We start from the raw sequence: 20,078 nt of genomic DNA, 5'->3' as shown, positions 1-20,078 counted from the left end.
GGACCTTTGCCTGCGTTGATTTACGCTACCTTTTCCACATGCATCGATCTGGAGTCTTTGTTTGCATTCACCTCCGTGGATGGCAGGTCATCGTTTATCTTCGAAGGACTGATGGCAACACTGTCTCCGAACAGTTCAGCTATTTCTTCGAGTGTCTTACCACCCGTCTCTGGAAGCAAGAAGAAATAGACGAGCGCAGCGGCAAGGTTAGTGGCAATGAAGAGGGCATAGTACCTCCAACCAACGTTCTCCATTGCAGTTGGTGTGATTTGCGAAAGCACGATGGCAGCCACAGACTTGGAGAAAACACCAAGGCCCATCCCGGTTGAGCGCAGGAAGAACGGAAACAGCTCGGAAGGCACGACCCAGATAGTGGCATTGAAGAACACGGCGTATCCACACGAGTAGAGGAAGATCATGGCGATTGCTGCCCTGGCCCCATTCACATTGCTGTTATCTTCGTCTCCGTACACCGCGGATAACGCCATGCAGATAGCAATCATCGCCGACAGGAATATAGAGCCGACCCAGAGTGTGCGGGTGCGCGGCCACTTGTCCGCGGCGCAAAAGAGATAGATAACTTGGCCCAATACACCCATGATTCCGTATATCCCGCTGATCAGGAGTGATGTCCGTCCAGTAAAACCAACAGCGGCATAAAATGTTCCCTGATAGTTTTGAATGACCTGCGACCCGCTGAACTGGCCCATGACAAGTAGAAAGCAGGCGAGCAGTGTGCGGTGCAGGTATTTCCGCGAAAACAGACTTGTGATGGCAGTCAAAAAACCGGTTGCAGTGGCCGATTCGGCTCCGATTTGATTTCGGATTTCACTGAGTTCTTGCATCGCCCGGTCGTCGTTATGGTCGTCCTGACCATGAATGACTCGTAAGACGGCTTGCGCTTCCTCGTAACGCTCCTGCTGGACCACTATGCCATTATCAGTGATGGGAGGGCAAGGTAACGCGCGCTTGGGGACATACACCATCTCGGACTATAAGGGACGAAGCAGCAACCAACCGCCAAAGCGAGTGGCGCTGGTATTTGCATAGCCAACGGTATCCGCCATTGTGAATCACCATTCGCGGCATCCCCTCCGTAGCCTATCCAGTTGGCTGCGAAGAAACCCATGGCAATCATGAAACCCTGCAGTCCCACGATCATTCCTCGCTTCTCAGGAGGGGAGACTTCGGCAATGTATATGGGAACGACGGTGAGGATGATGCCACAGCCGACGCCAGCGAAGAAGCGTCCAGCTATCATCATTCCGGCGTTCACGGCTGCGCATTGAAGCACGGCTCCAACGATAGCTACAACAATGACCAATTAGTGTCTATACTTTTCAAAATCAATTAAAGAACTTCAAAGGAGCATACAAATTAACGCGCTTCCGCAGATCGTCCACCGTCGGCTGAATCGATTGGCCGAGTATCCTGCCCCAAAAGTCCCAATGGCCTGCCCAACGTTATAGAGAGATACGATGGCACCTACCTATATCAGCAGGGGAAGCCAAAGCTTTGGTCAAGAGCTACCACATACCTGTCAAGGCCGCATTCGTACCTGTCGGTCCCAACATGGCATATTTGATTGTGTCATGGCCCAAAGTGGTCGCGATGATCCCTATATCACGTTAGACATGGTGTTCGAAGTAGCCAGCGGTTCGAGCCAACCTGAGTCCACTCCATATGTAAACCCGCCTATGGCGACAACACAAGCAATCAGAACAACGTAAAGGGAACCCATTATGCAGTATACAGCGCAGTCTGCAATTTCGTGAATACCCAAGCGTTCCTCGATGACCAACCGAGTCCCGAGGCCAACTTTATACGTTCCCGAGGAGAGGTGACGGGCTCTCAATGTCCCGAACAATTAACGCCTAGGACCCCCTCCTGCAACAGAGCTGCCGTAGAAGATGACCCCATGGGGAAGAATGGAGCATGGCTAGGAATTTAACACGGCGACCTCTTGGAGACGAGGCGGACAATGACAACCGCAGCAAATCGGAGCGCAAGTACGCCGCCTGAGTCTCCACAAATGCCCGCCTTCGTTTGACTCTTGGACGCAATCATAACCCTCAAGTCAATGTCTGCTTCGAGAATCCGAACTCCAACGCGCTTGCGGTGTCATTCTCCAATGCTCCCATTCTCGGTGTCTTGTCGCCCGAGTGGGTTGCTGCAACTATAGAGCATGCTCTTTGTGTCTTGAACATGTTACGTATAAGTTATTGACTTTGGTGGCTACTGCTCTCTAAGTATATGAATGTTCCTATATGAAGATAAGCATGGGTCTAAAAGCGACCGACTACTCAAGGCTTAAATAGTCCCGGCTGTCCTCTATAGAGAGCCTCTTAGAGCTATTATAGAGTGTTGAAATAGTATAAAGGGGACGCATCTTACAGTATAATAATATTGTCCGCAGGTTACTGAATATTCAGGTATTTCCTATTGAACAACCAACTCTGGGGTCGAAGTTGTGAACTAATTATTGAGGACTACAGAGTAATACAATTGGGATACTGGTATCATATAGAGTATATTTTTACGGCGCAAGTATGAAAAGAGCAGAATGCGCTGAGATATCAAGAAGCCTTAATAAACTAATTTACCATCTGTACATAATACCTGGGGCTAATTCAATATTATCTGCCTTGGGATTCATCAGAAGCTGGCAGACTCATGGAACACCTGGCCGGCCGCCTTGGTGTTATTATCATGCATGTTTTCCCGGAATGTATATACAGGCGGCTTAATAGTAGCACGTTATAGCACTCCCCTCAACATATATTCTACCAACAGTCAAGCCTGGGCGGATCAGCATCTTACATATAGAGAAAGACAGATCTACCTACTTAATTGGTACCCTTGAGGTCGTCCGCAGAAACCCGATCATACCACTCCATACCCCCGAATGAAACTGCACGGTGGATCATCGTACTGCCCTCATCTGAACCGTGCCAGTGGACAATCCCAGGAGGACACCAAACAATGTCGCCTGCTTTGATTCTCCGGGGCTCTTCGCCTTTGTCGCCCACCCACCCAGAGCCGGTGGTTACTTCAAGCAGCTGGCCCTTTTCGTGCCAATGCCAGTCTGTGCGGGCACAGGGTGAGAATTTGACGTCGAGGATTGATACGTGTTGGTCTTTGTGGAGGTGGTGGAAATACACGTCGCCGGTGAATTTCCCCAGGGTTTCTTTTTTGAAGGAGTCTTCCTGGATTGCGGTGGATGTGATGGCCTCCTGTTCTCGTTGTCTGTGTATAAACACCCATCTGATTAACTTGTAGGTGGAACTATCCCCTTGGAATAGCCTCATGGAAGCTTGGGCCTGCCCTTGCGTGCGGCAATACTGTCGTCATCAAATCTTCAGAGCAAACACCGCTGTCTATTCTGTACTTCGCGAACTTGGTCGCCGACGCCGGATTCCCGCCCGGGGTGGTTAATATCATTAATGGGCATGGGTCTGAAGCTGGCGCCGCCCTTGTCCAGCATCCTCAGGTTGATAAAGTTGCCTTTACCGGGAGCACGGCTACTGGAAAGCAGATTATGAATCTAGCAAGCAGGACCTTGAAGAATATTACTCTGGAAACTGGCGGGAAAAGTCCTCTTATCATCTTTGATGACGCAGATCTTCAAAACGCCGTTCATGCCGCTTACTTCGGCGCGATGGGGAATATGGGCCAGATATGCACGGCGACGTCTCGGGTCTTCGTGCACGAGCGTATCTATGACTCTTTTATGGATGCATTCGTTGCTCATGCCACCAGGATCAGTGTTATTGGCGACCCGTTTGATAGTCGTACGTCCCACGGATCCCAGGTTTCGAAACAGCAGTTCGACAAGATCCTTGCGTACGTCCAGGCTGCAAAGGAAGAAGGGGCTACTGTTATTGCTGGTGGCACAGTGGCAGAAAACAGACCGAATAACAAGGGTTTCTTCATTTCACCGACCGTTGTGGGAGACGCCCGGCCTGAGATGCGCGTGTACCGAGAGGAGATATTCGGGCCATTTGGCGTCTTTGTCAAGTTTAAGGATGAAGAGGAGGTTGTCAAAATGGCCAATGATACGGACTATGGTCTCGCTGCTGCCATCTGTACTCGCGACAACACCAGGATCCACCGGATTGTACCGAAGCTCAAGGCTGGGATGGTTTCTGTCAATGCTACCAATAATAGTGATTTTCGGGTCCCATTTGGTGGCGTTAAACAGAGCGGCATTGGGAGGGAACTCGGGCAGGCTGGTCTGGAAGCATATTCCAACATCAAGGCTGTTCTGATGAACATTGCTTAGCTTATTTGCTTCAATATATCGCTGTCAGAGGCATTCAATATGATTGGCTGGCTTCAAGTAGGCGGGCATTTGCGGGACTCGGCGGCCTTCTTTAATTGTGATTGGGTGTAGGTAAAGTTGGAGAAGAGTGACAGACAGCGACAGGCGACTATAAGACTGCGACCATTCATCCCATAATTATTCAATCTTTATTACTTCTCTTCGCTGTCTCTCACAATGACTAGCCAGATATCTATTTCGGCACCCACAGTCGAGCAGCATCCCACTGGGTTCGGCGTGGGAACTGCCACTCCTCGAGTATCCTGGCGCTTCCTTACTACCGAGAACTGCCCGCGCGACTGGCAACAAACATCATACGAAATCCAGATTTCCCGTAAGGATTCGGAGGAAGAGACATACTCTGTTACCAGTGATGCCTCTGTTCTGGTTCCATGGCCAAGCACGCCGTTGAAATCCCGAGAACGAGCCCGCATACGAGTGCGCTCCTTCGGTCGCGGAGAGGGCCAGGCCCAGGTAGAGCCGACAGATTGGTCGCCCTGGACGGATGTTGAGTGCTCGCTACTCGAGAGAGACGACTGGGTTGCACTTCCTATTACAGAGACGAGGGAAGAAGTTGTCGACGGCCCACTACGCCCCATACGCATCAGGAAATCATTTACTCTCGCCGGCAGGGGAACCATCGAGACGGCTCGGCTTTATATCACAAGTTTAGGAATTTACCGAGCCTTCATTAACGGCAAAGAGGTTAGCGATCACTGTCTCGCCCCGGGTTGGACAAGTTATCGTTATCGCCTGAACTACCAAACCCTGGATGTTGCGCCGTTTCTCAACCACGAGGGACCCAACGTACTCGCCATCGAAGTCGCAGAGGGCTGGTATGCAACGCGCCTAGGCTTCAAGGGTGGAAGAAGGAAGCTGTACGGGGACAGACTCGCTGCCCTTGCTCAGCTTGAAATTCAATTTAAATCTGACCCTGAACGGTTTTCTCTGGCCACGGATCGCACCTGGTCTTGCCAGCCGAGCGCAATCGTGAAGAGCGAATTCTACGACGGTGAGCTCTATGATGCGCGTGAAGACAACCGTAACTGGAACAAAATCTCTCTCGACGAGACAAGCAGCAATCCCTGGGGGCCAGTTCAAGAACTCCCTTTTCCGTCTGCTACCCTGGTCTCACCGGATGCGCCGCCTGTCCGAATCACAGAAGAGATCAAACCGGTGTCAGTTCAACGAACCCCGTCCGGAAAGACCATTCTGGATTTCGGTCAGAACCTTGTCGGTCGACTGCGCGTCCGCTCAATAAACAAACCGCGTGGGGAACGGCTTGTTTTCACGCATGCTGAAGTGCTGGAAAATGGAGAACTCGGGACTCGACCATTGCGTATCGCGAAATGCTCGGATGAAGTAGTTTCTGCCGGAGGTGAGCTGGTCGATTGGTCACCGCAATACACCTTTCACGGTTTTAGATATGTACAAGTTGATGGCTGGGATGAAGACCAGAGTGGCCCCTTGCTTGCGAACTTTATTGCGCAGGTGATGCACACTGATATAACCCGCACTGGATGGTTCTCGTGCTCACACCCTATGGTAAATCAACTCCATCAGAACGCGTTGTGGAGCATGCGTGGCAATTTTGTTTCTATTCCGACCGACTGTCCCCAGCGTGATGAGCGCCTCGGCTGGACCGGTGATATTCAGATCTTTGGTCCCTCTGCCAATTTCCTCTACAACACTGCCGGGATGCTGGGCGAATGGCTTCAGGATGTAGCGGCCGAACAGTTTAATGATGGCAAAGACGGCTGTGTTCCTCCATTTGTTGTCCCGAATGTCATCTCTGAGGAGCTTTGGCCTCCAACGCCACAGGCACAGTGGGATGATGTGGTGATATTGGGCCCGTGGGCTTTGTATCAGTCTTACGGTGATATCAAGATCCTGAGTCGACAGTACAAGAGTATGTTGGCGTGGATTGATGGGGGTCTCCAGCGTGGCCCTGATGGCCTCTGGGATCCGGAGGTGTGGCAGTTGGGCGACTGGCTGGACCCGACTGCACCGCCGGTAGAGCCTGGAGATGCGCGGACGAACGGGACATTGGTGGCAGATGCATTCCTAATACGCATCACCTCAGTTATATCACAGATCAGTGGTATTCTGGGACAAGTCGCTGATTCGAAGCGATTCGCGGAAGACCTGGTACAGTTAAAGACTACCTTTCAAGCCAAGTACATCGCTCAGTCCGGCCTTCTTGTCGGGGACAGTCAAACGGCATTGAGCCTTGCAATTATGTTTGACTTGCATGCTACCCCCAACCAAGTGAAGATTGCAGCAAACCGCCTGGTTGACTTGGTACGGTTGGCAAAATTCCGGGTGGCCACTGGGTTTGCAGGGACTCCAATTATCACCCATGCCCTCACGAAGGGAGGCCATCATCAGGTTGCTTATCGGATGTTGCTCGAGAAGGGCTGTCCATCTTGGATGTACCCTATCACAATGGGCGCAACAACCATGTGGGAACGCTGGGACAGTATGCTTCCTGACGGCTCCATCAACCCAGGGGAGATGACCAGCTTCAATCACTATGCCTTTGGATCAATCATCAATTGGCTTCACAGCACTGTAGCCGGCATCAGTCCCATCTCACCCGGGTGGAAAGAAATCAATGTCCAACCAATTCCTGGCGGTACTCTTGATTCCGCGGAGGCGACTTACAATACGCCCTATGGACGACTGGAATGTCGATGGTCCATTCAACCTAGCAAGGAACTATTCATACTAGACCTCTTGATTCCACCGAATTCCCGAGCATTGGTAACTCTTCCTAGTGATGGCCATTTCACCGGACAGGAGCAGGGGAGGTGGGTAGGGTCTGGGCAGCATCACCTCTCAACACCGTTTAACTGGGACCGGTACAGCAGTGAATGGCCACCAAAACGCAGGATTCCCTTTATGCGTCGACCAGAGCCAGACAGTATTGCTTGATTTTATATATTTATGTTCGTACGGGCTTGATAGAGGGTAGACTGGATTAACTTATAGACGGATGAATGCGACTTGCTCACGCAACTCTATAACTGGCTTCCAATAGACTCGTAATAACCACCCATCCGATCTCCCTGAAATACCGACTCCACCGAAATTCAATGCTCGTTGTGATCTGATCAAGTAGACTAAACCATCGCTGCTGCAGTGGTCTCTCCCGCCCGGCGTAGTTTGTCGCTCTGCTTTGTCTCCCCCTCATCTCCTCACCTTCTTCAACTACCCTTCTCAAAGCAACTTTTGTGGTAATATCTATACTCGTGTCATCTTCAGTTCCATCTAATGTAATTCTGTTATCTTTGACTGATGGGATTCGCAAAATGCGGCTGGCCTCGTCCTGCACCAAGTGCCGGCAAGTACATCGCACAACCCCCGGCACACTGCCACTGACCATCATCTAGTTCTCGAAAGAAACGATGCATAGTCCGGATTCCAGGGCATCCTTGTTCTTCATGTGCCAAAAGCAAATGGCAGTGTGAGCTGGCCAGCGACTCTTGGGAGCTCCCTAAGAATGGGCCCCCTTACCTTCTCTAACTCAGGCCGCTGCCTCAGATGAGGACCACTCCTTCAGCAGTACAGCCAGCTCCTGGTGCATTCCAGACGGAAACAAACCTGCCACCGGATTCTGTGTGTAATGAGATTGTCGACCTTTACTTTGACCTTATTGACAAGAAGCAGCTGCTTCTCTTCCACCGCTATATATTTATTACCGCACAGCGCGCGGGCCATATTCCTAACTTTCTTGTGCTTGGAATGATTGCTCTGATGGCTAAGTAAGTTTTGATTAGATTTTTCCGATCGCAGTGCTTGATATTGACTGCTATTGTTGACGAACAGATTTTCATCTAACCCTTACTTTGATAATATCCACCTCTGGCAGAGAGCCAAGTGCTGGTTCTCAGCTGCAATGCAGTCTTTTAATGCTCGAACGGAATTGATCGATTTACCAGCTCTGCAAGGATGCATTCTTCTCTCCTTCGTCGCGCTTGCGGAGGGAGATTCCGCGCAGGAGGCACTACTTACGTCCCAGGCTATCTGCATGGTTCGAATGCTGTGCTTACCGGAAAGCTTAAGCTTAAATCCCATCCAGCGAGAAGTAGAAATTCGAAGTGAGTATGAACGCAGTTTAAATGATACCCTCCAAGCTAACAATGTCCTACAGTTTTCTGGGTGATGTGGATGATGGAGAACTGGCACGCCGCCCGTGCCCTTATCCCCAAGCAACTGATGGCGAGTCCCACTTTTAAGCGTCCACTGGAAGAAGAGACTTACAAGAATATGAGACGGGACGACCTGGCTGGTGAGTAATCGGAAGTAAGGATCGATACTTTAGGACTCCGAAAGTGCGGCCTGTGGACCTGGATGCTTTCCTTGTCGCAATTTCACGACCAGGTCATGCGACTCAACAATGAAATAGTTCAGAATACAGCGACCGATGTTGATGTTCGTGGATGAGTGAGAGAAATCTCGCAACAGCTGGATAGCTATCTTCAAAGCCTGCCCGAGCACCTCCAGCACACCCCCGAGAACAGGGAACGACACGCTAGTTGTGGGTTGGGACGGGAATTTGCTATTTTATAACTGAACTATCACCACCAATGTCAAATGCTCTATTATCAATTTCTTAATAAGAAACCTGAATCGCGAGAGGGTGGCACTGACCACGAGGCTGTAATGTACGCGGCGCGGTGCAAGACGCATGCAACGGCTCTTAGCTAGGTGATGTGGGACACCAACTCATGTCCCGGAATGGAATGCCTCTGGTCGCCGGTTAATGGTTATTTTCTTGTTGTGGCATCGTCCGTTCTATTATACAGCCTTCTTTTCGACACTGATGATGAAAGTATTGCCAAGGCAAAGAAGTTGTTGGAGCAAAATTTCATCATGCTTCTTCAGTTTCGGAAGCACTGGTCGCTCGTGGAGCTTTCCATGTCGCGTTTAAGAGCGTTTCATCGAGCCTGCCAAATGAACAGTACTCAGAAGAACTTTGATATGGACCGTTGGATGATCTATTTCCTGAACCGTTACGATGCCAACGTATCTGAGCGATATAGTGACGGTGTCTATGGTGAGCCAAATGCCCATACGACAACTGACCCTCTATGGAGGGAATCATCAGGGGGAAATTTACCATTGGCGGTGGATTCGTGGGAGTCTATGTGACTGGCACTCATTCTGCCTCACCTGGACCGCGTCAACGCTCTTTATCTTATGCGTTGGTGGCAGTGGGCGCTGCACCTTTGGGTATTAAGTGGTGTCATCTACTTTCTATATCGGCCGACATCGAGATCCCATAAACCTATTATTACCCCAGGCGATCTAGATAACGAAAGTAACATTATTCATAAAGGCCTAACCGTCTCGCCCATACCGTCATGCCACCCTTTCCTCCCCGATTGGCCCGCAGGAAGTATGGGACATAAAGAAGGCTCCTCTCTTTCCCATACTTCCAAGGCTCAGAGGCGTACAGACTGGTCTGTCCCTCGACCAATTCCCTCCCGGTAGCTTTGACTGGAATCACACCCCTTACTGCCGCAATATCGATCGGGTTGCCGTCGCTGACAACGTCGTCTACCAAGCCAACATGGTCGACGTCCACATCGTTGTCCACATCTTCGATGCAGTATACCAACGGACCACGCATAATGCAAACCTGATCTTTCTCGGTTGCGGGATTAGGGTATACCTTGCGTGCTTTGAGTGTGAAAGAAAGGTCCACCTCCGCGTCCTGCGTTTCAGGAATACAAAGGTAACCGTCCTTGATTTCCCCTTCCACGGAGCTCGTATAGCCATCTGCCCAGGTTGGGATGCGCAGCGCGAGAGCCACTGTACCTTGTACCTTTATGTGGACGCCGCCCGACCAGGGCATGTTCGTTTTTTGGGAAACAACCACGTTCGTTCCGGGAACTGTGAACTCGCTTTCGATGTACAAGTGAATAGCGACGACATTGTCCTTGAACGAGTATATGAGAGAGCCCATCGAGCCCAGCAGCTTGGCGACATTTGGTGGGCAGCAGGCCACTTCAAACCATTCACTCCTTTGCTTTGGGTGCCCGGTATATGTTCGTAAGGGGTTCTGATAATAAAATGAACCACCATCCAGGCCAACAGCCCCAAGAAAGCCATTATATAACGCGATTTCCATCACGTCAGCGTACTTGACATTCAAATCCAGCTGAAGCATTCTTTGACACCAGAGGATTAATGCGAAAGACGCACAGGTCTCGGCGTAACATGTCCCTGACTCTTCAGTATCCCCGAGCACGTACTTCGCACCGAACCCTTCCCACTGGCGCATGGCTCCAATACCACCTGTGATGTACAGTTTCCTTTCTGTCATGTCGGTCCACATCCGGTCGAGTGCCGCTTTTACCTCGCTGTCGCCTGTAAGACGAACCAGGTCGGTTGCTGCAATATAGTAGTACATGGCACGCACTGCATGACCCTTGACCTCAGTAGCCCCTACGAGGGGCCGGTCAGCCTGGTTGTAGCTATAGTCTCGCGGATGCTCGAACCAGGCCTTCATCTCGCCACCAAAATGGTCATACGGATCCCCGCCGCGGGATTTAGCCTCGTGGTCGAAGTACGTCTCGCCATTGGCATCCCTCTGCCCTCGCTCGCTGATGAGGTATTTGGCGAGTTTCAGGAGAACGGGCTCCTCGCATAGTTCATATAGTCTTAAAAGACCGATCTCAATCTCCTGGTGCCCTGGGTATCCCCTCTTCGATCCCGGTTCAGAGCCAAAGACAGAGTCTACATGCCGGAGTGCTTTTAATACCGGCTCCAACAATCTTCCGCTATTGGTGAGGGTCTCGTATGCAACGCAAGCCTCTGTAAGATGGCCCAGACAGTATAGCTCGTGCATATCCCGGAGATTCGTCCATCGCTTATCGATACCCAGCACGGTATAATAGGAATTGATATATCCGTCCGGGTGTTGAGCTGCCCGGATCATGTCTACCGCTTCCTCCACGGTAGCCATCAGCTCTTCATCCATGTTCTTCATGAGAAAGTAGCACGCGGCTTCGACGATCTTGTATATATCACTATCCCAAAATGGCTGCGAAATTGGTCAGATTCATTTCCCCATTAGGTTTTCAGGCAGCGTACATGGGGTTGGATCTCGTGGCCTTCTTTCCATGTCAGGCAATACCAATGCCCCAAGGACTTCTGGGCCTTGATGATAGCCGGGATGGTCTTTTCCCTGGAGCAGCGTTGCATCTGCGACCAAAAGGTCGACGTGATTTCGACACTGCGAACAGGTACCTGCTGGAAAGACATGATGGCCTAAGATGTTTGGTTGGACTGGCGAGTTCGTTTGATTAGTAGGTTAGGTCCGAATGAGGATCAGAAACATCAGAAAGGCCGTGAAGTGGTTTTAAAGCTCCGTCGACGGCCTCCTTGAGCTCAAGTTCACCATTTCCTCTCGGTAAATAACCGTACCGGTGCTCGCGATGCCACCTCCATCCACAACCTGCCTGCCGTGTTACATTTAGCCGTTTACTGTGGCCCGGAGGCCCCACGTCTCTCCTACATGCGAGCCTCCATTCGCGATTGGCCCATGCCAGGTGATGCTATTTCCCCGCATCACCATAAAGTGCATCAGCGCTGGACTAGAATGTCGGCGCTGTCTTGATCTGATTTGTCGTCGTGTCGGAATTCATCCTACAGGTTTAAACAGCCGAGAGCCGATTATGGGCTACGTATGGTCTATTGCAAGGATAAGGTGCTAGCTACTTTGGTCTCAGTTATTGACGCGTTGTTGCCGATGCTCAACCGCGCTACTCTTTACAAGGTAGTTGATACACTCATGCACGAAGCGAGGTTGGCTACAAAGTATGATTTGCTATCAACGTCCTATCCACAGCTCTTTCTCCCTGTTCCGACTACTACCTACGAAAATATCCTACCGAGATCTCTGCCAGTCACTCCACATTCTCCCGGTGCTCAACTTCCTCCTTGGATAAGTAGTCTCCGCCATGCGCGAATTCTGTCGACCAGTCAGTATCCGCAAAAGAAGGGGTGATTTGGGAAGGACATACGGTCAACATGAGTAGACTTGAACTTCCTTGCCGGTACACGATGAGTAAAGAGCAAGTCGATTTCTCCAAAGGTCCGGTCCTTAGTTTCGGGCAGTCGGAACCAACACCATATATTGCAGAGTAAATTGGTGCCCGCGTAGAAGAAGGCCGCCTTGGCTCCCCAATTCCACGCTGTTCACGGTCAGACTTGCATTTGCCCTGCAAAAATGGCAGGGTCCACTTACATGTAGATGAAAGCATGCGAGGCGTGACGGAGTTGGAGAATATGCTGGTCAGATTGTATACGAACCGCCCGATAGTGATTGTCTTGTACCTCAGTCGTCCAGATGGTGTTTCCGCCACAATGGGGTAGCATGTCGGTCCGATTGCAATCATATTGCATAGTGTGGATATAACCAAGATGATTCCAATCGCTAGCTGTGCGTCCTTCCCGGGACCCCAGGAGAGACCTCCGATGGTGACAAGACAGAAGAACATGAAAGTCAAGCCGGTCATGTAGATCGTCGCTCTCCCAACATGTGGGAAGAGGAACCAGCAAATGATACCTCCAACGATATAGCAGCCTGATAGTGAAATGTTGATATTGAACGCTTGCAACTCGCTGAAACCGGCGGCTTGGAGAAACACCACTGAGTAGCCGAGAATGGCATTGCCACAAAGTATCTGGGCGGCCCAAACGACGCAATTCTGCAATATTCAAATTACCTTTTGCTTGGCCATAGTGGGGGTGATGGGTTATCTCACGATCTCAGTCCTCCGCAGATTGGTTCCCTTGAAGCACTCCAGGAAGCTTGCATTGGCTGTTTCAGACCTTTCCATCTCTGTCGTGTATTTGATATACGCCAGGGTCTGTTCCGCTCGTTGTTCCCTCTCTGGCATGTTATGATAAAGTCGCATTAGACTGCGTCTTGCCTCGTCGGGCTTATCCCGACGGACGGAGTTCCAGGGAGACTCTGGCGCAAAATAGGCCCCGATAAGTAGCGGGATGGGCCAGATCCATTGCAGAATAAATGGAAGTCGCCAGCCCATATCACCCTCTAGCCCAGCCACAGCACGGACAACGCCGGATGAGAGAAGGATGCCACCACCCCAGCACATACAAACATACGCTGTGACGTATGGTCTGAGAATAGTAGGCACGACTTCGGACGCATACGTAGTCGATAGGGTCTGTATGGACTATTAGTTGGAAACGAAGCTCGAATTCTGGCAATGGAGAACTACCTGAAATACGCCCCATGATATACCGCAGAATGCCTCCCCAAAGGCCAGGACTTGAAGCGATGGAGCAAAGACCGGAATAAATATCGCCACTGCCATCCACCCCATAAAGAACATCATAGTTGGCCGACACCCAAAGCGGTCCTGGCAGATTGCGTTGACGATGAGGCCTGCAAGCTGGCCAACGAGGGCCGAGTTTGAGAGGCCGGATTGCCATGCAGCTGGAATCAATTTCTTATCTGACGCAGGGTCATATACACCGAACCGTTCTTGGAACTGGCTTTGCCCGTAGAACGACGTTATCTGGCAGGTCAGCACTCTCCTGCTTTAAACAGGAAGGGGTAGGCTATCATACAATGACGAGGTCGTAGCCCTCCATGACCAAGCTGGTCGACAGGAACATAGCCCAGAAAACGGCTTTTTTGTATTTTCCCAGGGCCTCCCGGATTGTCAACTTTCGATCGGCCTCATCACTCTCGTGGGCCTGGCGGACGAGGTCCGCTGTTTGACCCTCTGCTCTCTGCAGCTGAGCGACCTCTCGGTCAGATGGGACAACACGCTGGGTTGTCATGTTAACGATGGTGCTCGGCCACAGATACCTTCGTATTGAATTTAGGAAGTGAAGCTTGAGATGGTCTCTTATGCAAAGGCCCCAATGGACTCAAAGTGGAGTCGACTCCAAGGGTTATATATGGCAAAAGTGACTAGATACATGGCTCCATCAGCTGCACGGGTAATTGAGCAGCTTGACTTCGGCAAAAGACCGATGGGAACGGCAAGCTCGTCTTACCCGGTAAAATGCGAGCTAGTGGCAACAAGGACAAAGAAATAGGAGCAACTGCTGTGATTCTTGGGTCCGATACAAACCTGGGGAAGTGGATGCTGCTGCATTCTGGTGCATGCGGGGAAGTAAATCCGACAGTTCTGTCCAATCATACACCAAAAGCCCCGACAGGAAGAAAGCAATGCATCAAATCAATCAACAGTAAATTTAACGGCACTTGATGATGGTACATCGGTCTAGCCAACAGCAATTTTACCACTGTACGATCACCCCAAATCCACCAGTCAGCGCAACCACCGCAGTATTGGTATCGACATCTATCCCCGGTCGCTGTATTGGGCGCAGGTGCAGGTAGCCAGGCGAATGGTGTTAGCCTCGTAGGGCCCTACTTCGCTGGACAGTTGCAGAGTTGGAGACAAAACTCAACGCCGCTTGCAAAATGAATTCACACCGAACGATATATTGGAAGGCACATCGGGTTATGGTACGCCACGTACGAACATTATCAAATTAACTATCTATGATGTAGACCGCCGCCCATATTTACTTCCCCCCAGTGAGTCCGATTGATCAGACTCCGATGAATCAAAGACGGAAGCCGGTACTTCGTCTCCGGTTGATATGACTATGGCTGGAGAGCCCTGTCCTCCTGGTATCGCAACCCCTGCAGTGGATACCGATGATGCTGAAGGACTGCGTCTTGAAGAACCATGCTGATGAGGGACCTCCAACGTATCCCGGCGCCGTCGGGGTTGAGCAAGAGGATCAAGGCCACAGTGGCTATCTGCTGGGCCAGCGTCTTCGTCTCGTCGAGAGGACGGTGGGAATGGAGAGGGAGACCGCGAGCGCGTCGACGCCCTGGAAGACCGCGGTGAAATGCCTTGCGATGTTGTCGAGCTGCGTTCACCGTCCCGCCACGAGGACATACTGATGGTTGAACCAACACGGGAGAGAGTGAGGTTACCATTTGAATCTCTTCTGGGGTTATACTGGTCGCGTATCTGCTGTAGTGTCTTGTTTCGCTGCGGCTCGGCCGGGATCTCAGGGAAGTCCTGGGCGCGGCCTATCCGGAAGTCGTAGTCTGTGAGACGATCGTGGGCAGCGATACTCAGGGTTGTTGCGAAGCGGATGAGGGCTCGGTTGATTCCACGTCGGTTGCCAATATCATCGGTTTCACGTCGAGCAGGGTGGGTATGGGCAGGCTCGGGGGTCGTTGTCGTCCTGCCGGAATCTGATTCATTTTCGGTAGCAGGAATCGACTGTCGCTTTACGCCTTCCACATTATGGCAAGTGCATTTACATGCAGGGCCTTGCTCTCTATCGTCGGCAGTAAGGAAGAGATACAAGGAACCGAATATTGCAAAGCCGGCGCCTACAATCGGTGCCCACTGGCCAATGCTGGCGATGGGCTCGGTTCCATGGTCTACCGGTTTACTGAAGAAGTTCTTTTCTCCCAGAATTAAAATTGCCAGAACTGCTGCCGCGAATACTGGGGCTTCCACTGTGCTCAGAACCGTCCGTACCAGGCCGTTTATTTGCAGCATCTTTCCCACGGTGGCCCCGTTTGTACCGTCAATGGGCTCATCGCGTGGGTCTGACTCTGTCTCGCCGTTGACGCGGTTGTTCCAGGTCTCTTGGAGAATCAAGGACCAGAAATATAGCATGGATATAATGGCGGGAATGCAACAGGCCGCGGCCAGCAGTGTCGCAGCGCCGAACGTGAGCTTCTTGGGTGCGGGAATCACGAATATTTCGTCCGTTGCTCCGAGTCGTATGGGTGAAAAGGGGCCTTCCTCAGGTGAACAGCGCAAGCTACACTTGGTGCCCTCGTAGGGGAACTGGGATACATCGCTGGATATTGGATTTCCGGCCTCGTCCTGAGTGCACCTCGAAGTCTCGACACGAAAGAGCTCGACAGTGATACTCAGCAGTCCTAAAGTCCAGTGTCAGAGGGGTCTATTAATGTTTGTTGGACTCCTACCAGCAAGAACAAGACCAGTCCACAGAAAAATGATATTCCGCCGCGGGTCCTTGAAGTATGTCCCGGACATCCTTGCAGTAAGGGGAGCAGTCAGGATCCCAATCGAGCACAGCTGGAAGGCTCCGTATACATCCATATCAATCGCACCATCAACGTGTATTGCGGCCAGGACGATCCCATGAACGGCAGCGATTGCCGGGAAGAGAAGGGCACCGGCAAGACAGGCATTTCTCAGCCACTCTTCCTTTCGTGCGAATACGCAAGCGGCGATGAGGACGTAGTATCTTGATCAAATATGTCAGTGACCACCGAATTAGAGGTTTGGGATAGACGTACAGGACCCTTGTACCAGGCCCGTACTGGCCGGACACTGGCCACGCACAGACGACTTCGAGGCCAATTTCTGTGGAATTACTGGGAGAAGACACATCTCTGGGGACCTGGAGGATTTGTGAGGCAACAGCAAGAGGCGGCATCGTGTATCATCCGCCTGCCATGGGCGTAGGGGCGTAAGGAGAGAAGGGGCTTGCATGAGTCTGGATGAGAGGCGATAACTTGGTCCGGGGAAGGTCTGGGCCTCTAACAGAGTATATATAGTGGTCCGAAGATAGGGCAGCCAACAAAAACCTTCGACAGGCCCCGGGCAAAAAAAGCAGGGTCCAGAAGGGGGTCATCGTGCCTGTGAAGAGCCGCAGGATCGTCTTCCACTCGTCGGGCATGGTAAAGGATCACCCTTAGGCCGAGGAATGTCAGCATTTTGACTTCAAGGCGCGGTCACTGCTCGCATGACCTCCTGCCTGAACGACAGTCGGACCCATATTATCTCGGTTATGCTGCTGAAGATGACGCTGTAGATGGCATGGGGCAAAGACAGGGAACCCTGGCGCTGAGGCATTTCGACAAGAGGAAAAGGGTCCAAGCGCGCAGCAAATGGGCAGCCAATTGCTGACAGTCTAATCAGGAATTAACTAACTGCAATTGTCTTAGATCCTGAAAGTCGCAGGTGCCCGATTGAGGCGGTGCAGGCCCTGTGCCCGGCTGGCCATCCTTCCAGCAACAAGCGAACCGCAATATGGCAGGCCTGACCCTGCTGAAAGTTAGGGATATTCCAATGACGCAGCCGCACTGAATATATTGACTGATATTTATTCTAGCGGTGAGATTGCGAGGCTGCATAAGAGCATTGGCATCCCGTTCCCGCCACCGACAACCACGAGCACAACCAGAATTTGACAATTATCGCTCCATGGATCACCACCAGGACACCGGCTTTGGAACTGCGTCGAGAGCTATACTCCGGGAGTCTTGATATTTATCTCGGAGAATTAAAAAAACTTGCCCATCAGTGGTCGTACTGCAAGTGGTACAGGGTCACCTTCGGAGCACAAGTGGGGAACGCGGGGCACTTTATCTTTATCTTCATCTTATATATTTGTGCCAGCTGGATGCCACTTTGCGCAAAGAAATCAAAGTTCAGATGGCGGACGAACTCGACACAGATCGCATTAAAGACTGGCGATCGATCATCACCCTGATTGTCTTTGTGCTTGCCAGTAAGGCCCTTGCACCCTCTGCTACCTGCATGTCTGACTGCCACAGATATCGTCGTGCTCTTCCCCTTCCACGTCCCCATATACATTCCTCGCTCTTTCGCAAATGCGACACTACGTGGACTGAGTACACTGCGAGTGATTGAAGGCCGTCAATATGGCCGCGATTATGGCAACTTTGTGCGCCTCAACTTCCCCTTCAACTTCGTCACAGCGCCCTTGATTGCAGATCTCTTCCTTCTGGCCATCCTGGCAATTGGACGCAAGGAGGTGCACGATGGGACCATCGAGGCTGACAACATCTCGCCCATTGATATCATGGTCTTCTTCCTCTCCCTTGCATACATCGCCATCTCCATTGATGCGTCGGGCCTCATCCGGTACCTGGCCTTCAAGGTGCTGCAAAAGGGTGGCAAGGTCGGACATCGCTTGTTCTTCTATCTCTATGCGTTTTTCTTCGTCTTGGGCAGCTTCATCGGAAATGATCCTATCATTCTTTCCGGAACGGCGTTTCTGGCCTACATGACCCGGGTGTCCAGCAATATCGTGCATCCTCGAGCGTGGATATACACCCAGTTCGCCGTCGCCAATATCGCATCGGCCATCTTGGTGACGTCGAACCCAACTAATCTTGTTCTGACGAGTGCATTCCAGATCAAGTTCATTGACTACACGGCGAATATGATCGTTCCGGTTGTCATCACTGCGATAGTGCTGTTCCCGTTTTTGCTGTACATCATCTTCGCCGACGAGTCGCTTGTCCCGTTATCAATCGAGATGCACGAGCTTCCGGAGGACGTGAGATCAAAAAAGCCAGTTAATCCTAATATCCCAAATGCCCGTGGGAATGCAGAAGAGCAGGAGAAAGAGGCGGCGAACGGCGAGGAAGACAAACTGTTATCACTCGAAGAGATCCTCAACCCTTTTCTCGACAAGAGAGGAGCGGCCTTTGGTGCCGTCATAATGGCTGCAACACTCATTACCGTGCTGGCTCTAAATGCAGCGAGTCAGGGCCACACCCATCCTGTCTTTTGGGTCACTCTGCCGGCTGCGTTTGTCCTCTTTTGCTGGGATATCGCATATGGGTGGCACCACCGCCATGAGACGCGCAAGATCGCACGGAAAGGCCGAGAGGACGTGGAACGTATGCGGGCGCAAGGGATTCCGCACGATGAAGAGATGGCTACAGACAGCTCTGATCCCCAGTCCACAGGCGCGTTGAGCGTTCCTTCGCCAGTGGTGCTCCATCCGTCAGACCGTGAAGACTCCATTCCCCCGTCCACTGCATCGGTCCAACCATCTCCTAGTCGAATAAGTACCCTGGATGAGAAGCAGGGGTTGGGTCTCGCAAATGTCAATTCTCTTCTGCCAAACCCGGCCAGTCCTGAAAAGGCAAAGGAGATGCAGCCACCCTTGGCGGATGTCAATGAGCATAACAAAAACAAGACACTGGAGTCCCTCGCGATCAGTACCTATCGATGGCTGCAAGAGACCTTTCCAACCGTTACAGCTGTAGTGTCACATATGCCGTTTCCGCTCGTTCCGTTCGCCTTTGCCATGTTTATCCTGGTACAGGCGCTGGCCACCAAGGGATGGATTGAGGTCTTTGCATACGGATGGGATCACTGGGTCAACCGAACTGGCACTATTGGGGCCATTGGAGGAATGGGCTTTCTCTCGGTGATACTTTGCAATGTGAGCAGTCTCTCTAATTCTGTGGTTATTCCGCGCTGACTGCAATAGTTCGCCGGCACTAATATCGGGACAACCATCCTTCTCTCACGAGTGGTCCAGACGTGGCAGTCGATCCACGAGGCAAATGGCACTCCCATCAGTGACCGAGCCTTCTGGGCCACCGTCTACAGCATGGCTCTCGGTGTCAATTACGGGGCATTCAGCACGGCTTTCAGTGCCTCTCTGGCTGGTCTGTTATGGCGTGATATCCTGCGCCGCAAGCATATCCATGTCCGGAGTTTGGATTTTGCTATGGTTAACTTGCCTATCATTTCCATATCTATGGCTGTTGGGTGTGCTGTCCTTGTGGGCGAGGTTTATCTTATGCGCGACAATTCTCCGTATAATTCGTGAGCACGCAGCTTACAGCTATCGGCGCACCCAGTCCACCCAATGATATTACTGGTCGACTGGGCAGTCTTGGGTAATATAATATAACCAGGAGGTCCTATGC

General features: G+C 51.5%; 8 protein-coding genes across 8 annotated transcripts; 4 read left to right on the top strand and 4 right to left on the bottom strand.

Annotated features, from left to right (window-relative positions):
* Nucleotides 1-20: 20 nt before the first annotated feature.
* Nucleotides 21-1,741, bottom strand: APUU_10093S (sugar porter family MFS transporter; the record flags this gene model as incomplete). Its single annotated transcript, XM_041706262.1, has 5 exons — nucleotides 21-928; nucleotides 982-1,308; nucleotides 1,375-1,485; nucleotides 1,538-1,618; nucleotides 1,669-1,741. 5 exons carry the CDS (start codon nucleotides 1,739-1,741, stop codon nucleotides 21-23), a joined length of 1,500 nt encoding a protein of 499 aa, XP_041549459.1.
* Nucleotides 1,742-3,077: 1,336 nt separating this feature from the next.
* Nucleotides 3,078-4,282, top strand: APUU_10092A (uncharacterized protein; the record flags this gene model as incomplete). The annotated part of the gene is made up of 2 exons (XM_041706151.1): nucleotides 3,078-3,100; nucleotides 3,280-4,282. 2 exons carry the CDS (start codon nucleotides 3,078-3,080, stop codon nucleotides 4,280-4,282), a joined length of 1,026 nt encoding a protein of 341 aa, XP_041549458.1.
* Nucleotides 4,283-4,498: 216 nt separating this feature from the next.
* APUU_10091A (glycoside hydrolase family 78 protein) lies at nucleotides 4,499-7,255 on the top strand (the record flags this gene model as incomplete). Its single annotated transcript, XM_041706040.1, has 1 exon — nucleotides 4,499-7,255. The coding sequence occupies one exon, from the start codon at nucleotides 4,499-4,501 to the stop codon at nucleotides 7,253-7,255; it is 2,757 nt and encodes a 918-aa protein (XP_041549457.1).
* A 609-nt stretch (nucleotides 7,256-7,864) lies between these two features.
* Nucleotides 7,865-8,620, top strand: APUU_10090A (fungal specific transcription factor domain-containing protein; the record flags this gene model as incomplete). The annotated part of the gene is made up of 4 exons (XM_041705929.1): nucleotides 7,865-7,939; nucleotides 7,991-8,085; nucleotides 8,150-8,421; nucleotides 8,475-8,620. The coding sequence occupies 4 exons, from the start codon at nucleotides 7,865-7,867 to the stop codon at nucleotides 8,618-8,620; spliced, it is 588 nt and encodes a 195-aa protein (XP_041549456.1).
* Nucleotides 8,621-9,650: 1,030 nt separating this feature from the next.
* APUU_10089S (glycoside hydrolase family 127 protein) lies at nucleotides 9,651-11,593 on the bottom strand (the record flags this gene model as incomplete). Its single annotated transcript, XM_041705817.1, has 2 exons — nucleotides 9,651-11,372; nucleotides 11,423-11,593. The coding sequence occupies 2 exons, from the start codon at nucleotides 11,591-11,593 to the stop codon at nucleotides 9,651-9,653; spliced, it is 1,893 nt and encodes a 630-aa protein (XP_041549455.1).
* Nucleotides 11,594-12,237: 644 nt separating this feature from the next.
* APUU_10088S (putative MFS alpha-glucoside transporter) lies at nucleotides 12,238-14,146 on the bottom strand (the record flags this gene model as incomplete). The annotated part of the gene is made up of 6 exons (XM_041705706.1): nucleotides 12,238-12,302; nucleotides 12,355-12,525; nucleotides 12,579-13,041; nucleotides 13,099-13,524; nucleotides 13,579-13,878; nucleotides 13,931-14,146. 6 exons carry the CDS (start codon nucleotides 14,144-14,146, stop codon nucleotides 12,238-12,240), a joined length of 1,641 nt encoding a protein of 546 aa, XP_041549454.1.
* A 731-nt stretch (nucleotides 14,147-14,877) lies between these two features.
* On the bottom strand, nucleotides 14,878-16,816 carry APUU_10087S (uncharacterized protein; the record flags this gene model as incomplete). The annotated part of the gene is made up of 3 exons (XM_041705595.1): nucleotides 14,878-16,292; nucleotides 16,341-16,624; nucleotides 16,677-16,816. The coding sequence occupies 3 exons, from the start codon at nucleotides 16,814-16,816 to the stop codon at nucleotides 14,878-14,880; spliced, it is 1,839 nt and encodes a 612-aa protein (XP_041549453.1).
* A 1,001-nt stretch (nucleotides 16,817-17,817) lies between these two features.
* APUU_10086A (putative arsenite efflux transporter ArsB-like) lies at nucleotides 17,818-19,978 on the top strand (the record flags this gene model as incomplete). Its single annotated transcript, XM_041705484.1, has 3 exons — nucleotides 17,818-17,893; nucleotides 17,940-19,585; nucleotides 19,634-19,978. 3 exons carry the CDS (start codon nucleotides 17,818-17,820, stop codon nucleotides 19,976-19,978), a joined length of 2,067 nt encoding a protein of 688 aa, XP_041549452.1.
* Between the last annotated feature and the right edge of the window lie 100 nt (nucleotides 19,979-20,078).

The sequence above is a fragment of the Aspergillus puulaauensis genome, chromosome 1 (genome assembly GCF_016861865.1).
Source record: "Aspergillus puulaauensis MK2 DNA, chromosome 1, nearly complete sequence".
NCBI lineage: Eukaryota > Fungi > Ascomycota > Eurotiomycetes > Eurotiales > Aspergillaceae > Aspergillus > Aspergillus puulaauensis.
Note: the sequence above shows the minus strand (reverse complement) of the source record. Positions and strands in the feature narration are given on the sequence as shown.